This window comes from Physeter macrocephalus, chromosome 17, assembly GCF_002837175.3.
Source record: "Physeter macrocephalus isolate SW-GA chromosome 17, ASM283717v5, whole genome shotgun sequence".
In the NCBI taxonomy this organism is placed as follows: Eukaryota; Metazoa; Chordata; class Mammalia; order Artiodactyla; family Physeteridae; genus Physeter; species Physeter macrocephalus.
In genome coordinates, this window is record NC_041230.1 from 12700209 (window position 1) to 12711590 (window position 11382).

An 11382-nucleotide genomic window follows, 5' to 3' on the forward strand; every position below is an offset into this window, starting at 1 on the left:
AAAAAAAAAAAAAAAAAAAATCAGTGGGAGCCAAGTCAGAGTTCCCCAAAGTGGGTTCCTAAGGAACACCAGTCTCCAGAGTTGCTCCCTGAGGACTCGGGCTCAGCCGGCAAATAAGTTTTGAAAAAACACTGTTTACTTCTCGGAGGTTCATAGTAGCAAACTGAAAAGCCACAGAGTAGATAAAGAGATACCTGTTTAACTTTCCATGTCTCTCAAACTTATCTGCCCACAAAACCATTTTTTTTTTAATAGCTCCTTTTAGCATCCCCGAGAACCAGAGAACCAGAGTTCTGAGAACGCACTTGAGGCAATGCTAACTTGGGGATGATCCTTCCTTGAACAAAGGAGTCTTTGCCTTCCCATAGGATTCCTCTAGACAGCTACCTGGGAGCCCCACAGCAAAAAAAAAAAAAAAAAAAAAAAAAAAAGAAAAAAGCCAAATCTGCCTATAATTTCTGCAAATATAAAAGACTGCAAGTATGTATTATATTTACATCATACTTATATCTACATTAACATATTATAAATATAAGCAAATGGGTAAATCACCCTCTGGGTTCCCAACAATCCTACTCCGGATGGTTCTAATCAATGTGGCCCAATAAATAGTAAAACCCTTTCCCAAATGTGGACCCTTGGCCTCCATCTGAGGGAAGCAGCAGATAGGGGATCCGGAGACCCACTTTCTAGCCCTAACTGTTACCAGCTTGTGACAGGGGTAGATCACTTCCCATCCTTAATGGGGAGAGGGGAGAGGATAAAACGAAAGCGGGATTCATCGAAGCCCTCAGTGAAGGCTGGGCGAGCTGTAAAAATGCAAGGGATCGTCCTCTCCCCCTTTCAAGTCTCTCGGTTTGAAAGTCTCTCTCTCCTCCCTCAGCAGCAAGAAAAGCTTATCACTTCTAAGACACGAAGAACAAACGGAATTCTGCTCCTAACTCTTATACTGAGCTTGCTTTTTAAAGTCAAGTTTAAAAAAAAAAAATCGAGTTAAAAAAAGGGGGAATTAAAAAAGGAAAAAAAAGAGTGAACACTCCATTGCATGTTCTGAAAACAGGCATTTCAGAACCCCTCACACCCTGGTGTTATCCCAACATATATTCCTCATGGAGTGCATATCTGTTCTGCTCAGACACCTACCAGGGACTCTGAAAATTTCTCTACAGAGTTAGCCCAACTCCCTCCATGACAAAATTGCCTCTGGAGTGTGTTTTTAAAGCACAAGGGTCCTGTCTGCAAATCGCAGCGGCGCTCTCCTCACTGGAGTGAATTTGGAGGCTGGGGAGGGCGGGCTGTCCGGGGCAGTGTAGGTCCTGCCCCCACAAACACTGGCCGTGGGAGGAGCACAGGTCGCACACACCTGGGACACCCGATGGCGGGGGGGCAGGGCAGGTGGATGGGAGGGGATGCAAAAGAACCAGGAACACGCCCAGACCCCAGCAGCCCCCTAAACAGACGTCCTGACCAGACTCCTACATACAGGTGGTCCTGACGCTTAAAGGCCTTGCTGCAGATTTTGCACACGTGTCTCCTTTCCTGGCTGTGCGTCAGGTAGTGCTTGCTGAGAGAACTGGCACTGCTGAACACCTTCCCACAGAGGCTGCAGTCCAGGAGTGGGTTCTGAGGGGAACTGTGCTGCCGCCTTCCTTTCCTTGTGCTCCCAGACGTGGCCCTGCCTCCTTCGTCAGCCTCTTTGGGCACCTTGAGCACGCCTAGCCCCCGGTCTAGACAGAGGGAGAAAGCACAGGTTATGACATCCGGGGACATCGGAGCCCGGGCGGAAGCACTCTACCACCCTCGGACCACAGCGGACTCAGGGAGTTGGCCAAGAACCCTTACCCCAACTTCAGCAGCTTCACTCGCAGAGAAGACCAGGTTTAGCACCAGGTGAGGGGGAGAAGGGACCCTGGTCAGGCCACCCCTCCAGGGCAGCACCCAATCTTGAAGCCACACTTGGGGGGTAAGGGAGGGGACAGCAACAGTCTGAGCGCTTCCAGGACAGAGTGACACGACGGGCGGGGCTTCATGACGGTAACATCAACGGCACACTTGCAAGTGCAATCCAGAAATGCACAATGCAAAACCTTAGAAAAGTTTAAGTCCTTTCTCCCAGCCAATTCCACTCTGGGTTTTTTAATTAAGGAAATTAACGCAGATCTGTACAAATTAACAGAAATCTTGCAGTTAACTGCAAGCGAGTTAACTGCAGCATTGTTTTTCCTGGTGAAATGTGAGAAACCACCTAATAACTGACACGAGGGCAGGTGGGTGACTGCATTCTGGTCCCAGTGGTCTATGGCGCAGGCATTTAAGATAAAACTGTAGGAAAATATCCGATGACGTGAAAGGATGTTCATGCTGTACCGCTAAGTGCTGTGCCACTAACAAGCGGACTGTTGAAAAACAGAATGATCTAGTCTTTAAAAGGGAAAAATAAATTTGAATAGAAACAAACAGAACAGGATTGATTGGTAGGATCATGGCTCAACTTAATTTTCCTCTTTCTGTATATCTGAATTTTCCATGTTTCTGTACTCCTTGGGTAAATGATAAAAGGTATTTCCACGAATCACGTCATCAGAGGAACAGGTGAAGGGGCTGGGAATGTCCATGTGGGAGAGGGAGATGTCTTCAAGTAGCTGAAGGGCCAGGATGTGGAGGAGGGAGCAGATTGCTTCTGTCTTGCTACAAGGGGCAGAGCTAGATTTGATGAATAAAAGGTAAAGAGAGGGGCTTCCCTGGTGGCGCAGTGATTAAGAATCCACCTGCCAATGCAAGGGACATGGGTTCGAGCCCTGGTCCGGGAAGATCCCACATGCCGCGGAGCAACTAAGCCCGTGTGCCACAACTACTGAGCCCACGTGCTGCATCTACTGAAGCCCATGCGCCCAGAGCCCATGCTCCGCAACAAGAGAAGCCACCTCAATGAGAAGCCCGTGAACCGAAACGAAGAGTAGCCCCCGCTTGCCGCAATTAGAGAAAGCCCACATGCAGCAACGAAGACCCAACGCAGCCAAAAATAAATAAATAAATTTATATTAAAAAGATGTATTAAAAAATGTATAGGGAAGCTGATTTTAAATCACTAGAAACGTAAGGACAGTGGATACAAGAACTAAGAACTCTGCAGGCTTGCTGCTGTGTTCCCAGCTCCTGGGATTCCCATTCTTGTACTCGTAGGCACGCAGTAACTGTTGGATGGATGAATCATGGAAGATTTTTCTACCCCTTAAGATGGATTAGACTGCCTCCCGCGATAGCAAGTTTAGAAACTGCCCTTCATCTAGGATGCAGCAGAGGCTGGACCCAAGAATCCAATGGGTCAGGGCATGGATATTGCACTAAAGGACTCCAAATGCTAATTCTCTGTGGCTGAGATGTAGCTTGAGAGACACAGCAGAAAGGAACCTCGACTCTCATCCCAACTCTGTCTCTGGCCATTTGTCACTTAACCTGCCTGGTCTACATCTTCTTCATATGAAAAACTGCTGTGTCGAGTGGTCAAATGATTCTAACAGTTTAAATGAGGGAAAATAGGACTCCCATGTGGAAAAGTCCTTGCCTTGCTAACTTACTTTTAAAATGCTCATTAGAGGACTTCCCTGGTGGCACAGTGGATAAGACTCCACGCTCCCAATGCACGGGGCCCGGGTTCGATCCCTGGTCAGGGAACTAGATCCCATATGCATGTGGGAGTTCGCATGCCACAACTAAGGAGCCCGCCTGCCGCAACTAACACCCGGTGCAACCAAATAAATAAATAATTATTTTAAAAAAAGATGAGTATTTAAAACAAATAAATTAAAAAAATAAAATAAAATGCTCATTAGGACTTCCCTGGTGGTGCAATGGTTAAGAATCCGCCTGCCAATGCAGAGGACACGGGTTCGAGCCCTGGTCCGGGAAGATCCCACATGCCATGGAGCAACTAAGCCCGTGCGCCACAACTACTGAGCCCACGTGCCACAATTACTGAAGCCCGTGCACCTAGAGCCCGTGCTCTGCAAAAAGAAGCCACCGCGATGAAGAGCCTGCACACTGCAACAAAGAGTAGCCCCTGCTCGCCACAAATAGAGAAAGCCCACGTGCAGCAACGAGGACCCAACGCAGCCTAAATAAATAAACAGAAGTTTTTCTCTAAAAATAAATAAATAAATAAAATGCTCATTAAAGCAACTGTTAAACTAGAGAACAAAATGTGATTTCAAAAAAATTGGCAGGGACACTGAAAAACAGGCACACTGAGTCACTGGCCCGGGAAGTGACTTGCTCTTCCCAGAAAGTGTGTGCACAAGCTCTAAAACTGTGTGTGTTCTCCGACCAGAAAGCCTACAGGGAGGAATATGTGCGAAGAACTCATCCAAGAGAAAACTCAATGTAAAAGTTATTCACAGATCCACTATAACAGTCTATCAGGCAAGAATATGGTCCGACAATGCAGTGGAATAACCATTACAATGACAACTGAATAGTCTACCTTCATATAAGAAAGCAGACACACTAAGTTTTAGAAACTTCAAATGAATTAGACACTTAATACATCTCTGCAAAACCATGTGTACCCTAGTGGCTTCACCTACGTTTTTTAAAAATCCATGTGTGGGAGCCATGGTGGAGTTTTTTTTTTTTTTTTTAATTTTTATTTCTTTTGCGGTACGCGGGCCTCTCACTGTTGTGGCCTCTCCCGTTGCGGAGCACAGGCTCCGGACGCGCAGGCTCAGCGGCCATGGCTCACGGGCCCAGCCGCTCTGCGGCACGTGGGATCTTCCCGGACCGGGGCACGAACCCGTGTCCCCTGCATCGGCAGGCGGACTCTCAACCACTGCGCCACCAGGGAAGCCCCATGGTGGAGATTTTTCTTGTTATTACTTTTCTTTATTTTCTAAGTTTTCTATATAAATATGTATTACTTTTCTAATTAAAAAAATAAGCATATCCATTTGTATGAATCTGAATTTAAGTTAGAGAAGTGTAAAGAGTTAAAATTTAACGTTCAGTGGATTTTTTAAAATAAGGTAACCAAAAAAAAAATCCTCAAGTTTAAAACAAATTAGGAAAAATTGAACTAGATTAATGTTTTGTAACATTCGCTGGGGGGCACAGACCCATATGAAAATCTGGTGAAAAATCACAGTTTCTCTGCCCAGCAAAACGCACACGTACTCACCCTAGCAGCATTTTTAGGTAATTTCTGTGGTTCAGGTTGAGAACCTTAATTACTGTAGCCAGGCCTGGCCCAGCACCTGCAATACCAAGGATGTCCTTGGTTTCTCGGATTTCACAGTTAGCCATGGTTCCAACACGGGGACAAGGCTGATGGCTTGTCTACGTTGTGTGGCGTGCGGACCTCGGTAGTTTTTCATTCTAGTGAGTATGCAGGACATTTCTTGAGCTGCTGATCCCAATTAACATTGACATTTGTTCTGCAGGACTGTTCCGGATGTGGCCTTCCACGCGTGTGGTGTGATTATAAATATCAAAGAGCTCTTAGTCAACTCGTCTAAGCAACTTACCCAAGAACCCATGAAGTGGGTTAAAAACAAAAATCAAATTTATCCTATGGCGGAAGTCTGAAGGTAAACCAAAAGGTGATTTAACCAAGGTCTTTGACTATTCCATTAGTTCTCCCTTTGCTCCTCCGCTGCAGAAGAGCAAGACTTAGAACTGCATCAATGGAAGGTATTCTAACAGTATTGGTAAAAATCACTACCATCTGTCCAGTGCTTCACAGCCTGCAAAGTGCTTTTACTTTCATTTCTTCTTTTGCTTCTTACTGCTGTCACTCTGCGAGGGTAGCAGAGTGGGTATTATTGTCCCCCACTTTACAGATGGAGACAATGAGGTTTAGGAAGGTTAGACGACCAAGGAGCAGGTGGACAGGATACTGGGTCATTCTGGACACGCGAAAGGAGCCTCTGAGATGTGGCGATGGATGGGAAAGTGTCCCATCAACTCAAAGGTCTGCCCGCACCACACAAGAGATGAGGATACCCCCAAACATCCAAGTGTCTCAACGTTATTCCCCAGGATCAGTGTTCAGTTTCCTTGACTAGGAAGTTGGGAACAATTTCCAAGTAGGAAAAAAGTGACTGTTCCCTATTCACTCGTGGAGGAGAAAAATGTTCTTAACCATTCTGGGTACACTCACGCCTCACCAGCCACAGGAATGCTCAAACAGCCCGCCAGGCCGGGGACCCGCGTGGACAGCCTCACCTTGTAAGGAAGTCTGAGATTCTGGATCTGCATACTTCTCCAGCAGCTTCATGGAGTCTCTGTCCTTCCCTGAATACAGGGACAGGGCGTCCAAGTTGTCCTCCAGCATCTCGCTGGGCGCGTCGGGCATCGGGAGGCTGGGGTCCAGGTCCAAGTGGCTCAGGCCGTCGTACAGCAGGTCTCGTGAGCCGGGCCCCAGATCCTGGTTGAGGGTGTCGCTGCATTTGAGCGCCTGGCTCTCGGGAAACGAAGGGAGGTGCATCTCGGATGGAAGGGTGCCCTTGTCCCCCAGGCTGCACTGGTCCATGGCTCTCCACTACCAGGTCTCGGTCAAGAGCTACTCTCTAGACAAGCAAGGCTGTGTAAGGAGTCAGGGAGGAGAGAGCTCTTGGTGGTGTTTAATTCCTGAGAATGAACGAGGAGGAATCATAATTATGAGATGGCAACACGCACGGTGGATGGAGTGTGGACTTGGAATTCAAACAGACCTGTATGGGGGTTTGTTCTTGACCACTCAACAGCCACGTGACCTTGGGCAAGTCACTTAAGCTCCATGAGCCCTAGTTTCCTCATCTGTAAACTGAGCATAAGGGTAACTCCATCATAAGACTGTTGTAAGGGAAAAGCAACCTAAATGTCCATCAACAGAGGAACGGATAAAGAAGATGTGGTACATATATACAATGGAATCTTACTCAGCCATAAAAAAGAACAAAATAATGCCATTTGCAGCAACATGGATGGACCCAGAGATTGTCATACTGAGTGAAGTAAGTCAGACACAGAAGGACAAATATCATATGACATCACTTATATGTGGAATCTAAAAAAAAGGGGGGGTACAAATGAACTTATTTATAAAATGGAAGTAGAGTCATGGATGTAGAAAACAAATTTATGGTTACCAGGGGATGGTGGGGGGGAGGGATAAATTGTGAGATTGGGATTGACATACACACTACTATATATAAAACAGATAACTAATAAGAACCTACTGTATAGTAGAGGGAGCTCTACTCAATACTCTGTAATGGCCTATATGGGAAAAGAATCTCAAAAAAGAGTTGATATATGTATATGTATAACTGATTCACTTTGCTGTACACCTGAAACTAACACAACATTGTAAATCAACTATACTCCAATAAAAATTTTTTTTAAAAAAAAGAAGAAAAAAAAAGATTGTTGTAAGGAATAAAAGAAAGGATTTTGGCAACATGGTGGACTAAACTGACCTCTTTCTCCAACTATAAATACATAGAGATATGAGAAAAGACCATTTTTAATACAGAGTCAAGCTCAAGAGACAGGTAAGACCCCAAGTGCCAGCAACAATGAGGAAACTCAAAGCCACAGGTGCAAGCACAAGTTGGCCCAAGGGGAAAGTCAGACTCCAATACAGGGCCTGGAACTGTCATCCAATATGGCGGCCACCAGTTACATGTGGTGATGACACACTTGAAATGTGGCCCCGAATTGAGACCTGCTGTGAGTGTCAAATACACTGGATTCGGGAGACTTAGTGCCAAAAATAATTCATTTTCATATTGATTATATGTTGAAATGATAATATTTTGGATCTACTGGCTTAAATGTAATATGTTATTAAAATTAATTTCATCTACCTCTTTATTTTTTAATGTGGCTATTTGCAAATATTTAATTATATACATGGCTCATATTATATTTCTCTTAAAGAGCACTACCCTGGAGGCTGGGGCCTGAGGTTGTAACAGACACATGGAAAAGGAAACAGGGACTTGAGTTCACAGGAAAGGGAGACCTGGGACCCTGCAAGAGCCAAGCCATCCACAGGAAAACTAAATAAATGAAAGAAAAACACTGCACACAAGGCTTGAAAAGCATCACAAGAACTAGTTAAAAATAGGACGAGAGACAACAAAACCTAGCAGAGAAAAGAAGAGGACACAAGGGGCAAGGACATTTTTTAAAAGAAACAAATGAAACTTCTAGAAATGAAAGACTTTTAAATTTAAAACTCACTGGGAGGGTTAAACAGCAGATTAAACAGTGCTAAGGAGACAAATAATGAATGGGCAGAGCAATCTGAAGATAATTCCCCCCAGAATTCAGTGCAGAGAGAGAAACAAATGGAAAATACAAATGAAGAAGCAAATGCAAAAGTCCAACATATGCCTAAAAGGGGTCCTGAAAGGGAAGAGGAGAGGATGGAGAAGACATGGTATCTCAGAGAGAATGGTGGAGGGATTTCCAGAACTGCGGAAACACAGGACTCCAGACTTAAAGATATGCTTCTTGAAGGTATATGGTTAATCAAGACCAAGCACTGCAAGGCCAGAGCAGGACAAATAAAAATGAATTCACTCCTCGACACACAAGCAGAACTGCAGAACCCTAAAGACCAAGAGAAAACCCTAAAAACTACCAGGAAGATGAGGCAGATCATTTACAACTTCTCAATAGAAACGAGGCTACAAGACAAAGACTACCACCACCTGCAGACTGAGGAGAGGCAGGAGTCAGCGCAGAACTCAACGCACAGGAAAACCAGTATTCAAGAGTCTACACAGACTTTTCCAGACAAGGCATAAGACTGTACCTTGTAGACTTTGGCTCAAAGACTACCACAGGCTTTGAATCATTTAGTAAAAACAAAAAGAAAGATGAAGATTAACTTCATAATTTAAGTATTCACACTAAAAGAATCTAACAGTAACCGCAAGAGAAAAGGAATAAACTACGTAACATGTAAACTAGTAGAATTTATCCTAAAAAGAAAAAGAGAGAGAGAAAAGATTCAAAATATTAAAATCAGAAATTAAAGAAGGGACATCACTCATGATCTTACAAAATTGAAAGGACTGTAAAGGAATACTATAAACAACTGCATGCCAACAAATTAGGCAACTCAGAGAAAAACGGACAGATTTCTAGAAAGATATAAATTACCAAAGCTGACTCAAGAGGAAACAGACTATCTGAAAAGACCTATAAGGGTAAAAAGCTTGAATTACTAATTTAAAAACTTCCCACCCATGCCAGCATAGAAACGGTGAAAAAAATCTACCTTGTCTGAACTGTGGAAAATAGTAAGGTTTACAGCAACCAAGCAAACACTTATCAAGAGAAAGGTGAATGAACCCCCCACCTTCCCCACTCTCCAGCTCAGCAGTGATTCTGAAGACAGCACCCACCTTCTCTTGTGGGTTCCCGGTGTGGGAGGGAGCAGACAGGACCTTGTTCTCAAAGAACTGAGGCTGTCTGTCCTGACCTGTAAATAGCCCCTGAAGGTCTAATGAAAAGGTGTTGCCTTTGTGAGTTGCCTTCTGAGTTGTGTCTAACTCAGAACTTGCTCAGAGCAGAGAGTGGCCATGGGGAAGGCATTTGTCAAAAACATTCAAGGCAGTCAACCAGTCACTGCAGCCTGGGGCAAAGGATATTAATTGAGGCCGACAACAGACAGCACTGAAAGCCGGGGAGAAAAGCTGGAGAGTGAGATGCTTTGGGGAACAAGGGCTCTGAAAGGGTTCCACACTGGCAGTTTCTTACAAAGCTAAACATAAACAGGGCCTTACCATACCATCCAGCCATCGCGCTTCTAGGTATCCACCCCAGTGAGCTGAAAACTTATGTCCATACAAATGTTTATAGCAGCTTTATTCATAACTGCCAAAAACTGGAAGCAATCAAGATGTCTCTCAACAGAAGAATGGATAAACAAACTGCGCTACATCATACAATGGGATATTATCCAGCAATAAAAAGCAAAGAGCTATTGGACTTCCCTGGTGGCGCAGTGGTTAGGAGTCCGCCTGCCAATGCAGGGGACACGGGTTCGATCCCCGGTCCGGGAAGATCTCACATGTCGCGGAGCAACTAAGCCCGTGTGCCACAACTACCGAGCCCACGCGCCGCAACTACTGAAGCCCGCGTGCCTGGAGCCCACGCTCCGCAACAAGAGAAGCCACCGCAACGAGAAGCCTGTGCACTGCAACGTAGAGTAGCCCCTGCTCGCCGCAACTAGAGAAAGCCTGCGCACAGCAGTGAAGACCCAACGTAAGCTGCAAGCTGCCTGCTGAATGTGGAAGGCCTGTCCCAACACTCATCCAGATCTCAACTGCAGAGACTGTGAGTCGTTTGATGTGGGGTTTGTTTGTTTGTTTTGCTTTGGACATTTAAGGAAATCTCTGTCCAATGTCTCTTTGGACACTTAAGGAAATCTCTGTCAAATCTTAGAAGAGAGACTTCACTGACCACGCATGACAAAAAACAGTCTTTATAAAAATAGCCTAGAGAAGTCACTAAACGAACAAACAATTACAACCCACAGTGGACAATGGCAAAGCCTGGGGTGGAGGAGCGGGGGAGAATCTGATTCCCAGAGTCACCATATTATAATATTCAAAATGTCCAGTTTTTCAACAAAAAATTATGACGTATGCAAAGTATGGAGAGGGCCATCCATTTCACATAAATGGCATCAAACAATATGCAGCCTTTTCTGTCTGGCTGCTTTCACTAAGCATAGCATTTTCGAGTTTGATCCCCCCCCTTGGGGCACATATCATCACTTTATTCCCTTTTATGGATGAACACTATTCCACTGTGTGGATAGAACACATTTTCTCCATCCATTCATCTGCTGATGAGTATTTGGGTTGTTTCCATTCCGGGCTATCACGCGTAATTCTGTCCATAGCTAGACATTTAATAAACGCTTGACGACTCACTGATAAATCGAGTGGATCCTAGAATAACTGGAGTTTGGGCTAGTTTCCTAGGCCATAGGTTTCGATTGTTTTTAAACCTTTCATGTTGCAATGTAATAGACTAGCTGCAAGCGCAACGTCTGAGTGTCACATTATGTGTCCACCTGTGTGTCTGTGTAAGTAGCCTACTGAGGGCGCTCAAATTAAAGTTCAGTGCAGGTCTGAAATCCTGTACCAGAACTCCGGGACCCAAGTGAGTTTCAGAATTCAGAATCTGAGGGATTCAGAAAGGTAAATCAATGCATACGCCACACTGTAAGGAACCCGCAGTGGGTCCAGGGCAGCACCTGGTGACCAAATCATTCTTCCTGCATCGAAACCCTGACAACTCAGAGTAAACAGAATAAATAAAGACAGTAAAGAGCAATATGTGAGTTCAGGTGTGGCCACAAAGAGGTTTGAGCCACCTCAGCAT

General features: G+C 44.9%; 1 protein-coding gene across 1 annotated transcript in view; it reads right to left on the reverse strand.

The window, feature by feature from the left end:
• ZNF541 (zinc finger protein 541) overlaps positions 1 to 6523 on the reverse strand; it is a 26269-nt gene extending 19746 nt beyond the window's left edge. The window contains exons 1-2 of the mRNA XM_007102748.4: positions 6217 to 6523; positions 1484 to 1727 (exon numbers count right to left, since the gene is read on the reverse strand). Coding sequence (XP_007102810.2) covers positions 1484 to 1727; positions 6217 to 6523 — 551 coding nt within the window. The remainder of the gene's footprint in view (positions 1 to 1483; positions 1728 to 6216) is intronic.
• Between the last annotated feature and the right edge of the window lie 4859 nt (positions 6524 to 11382).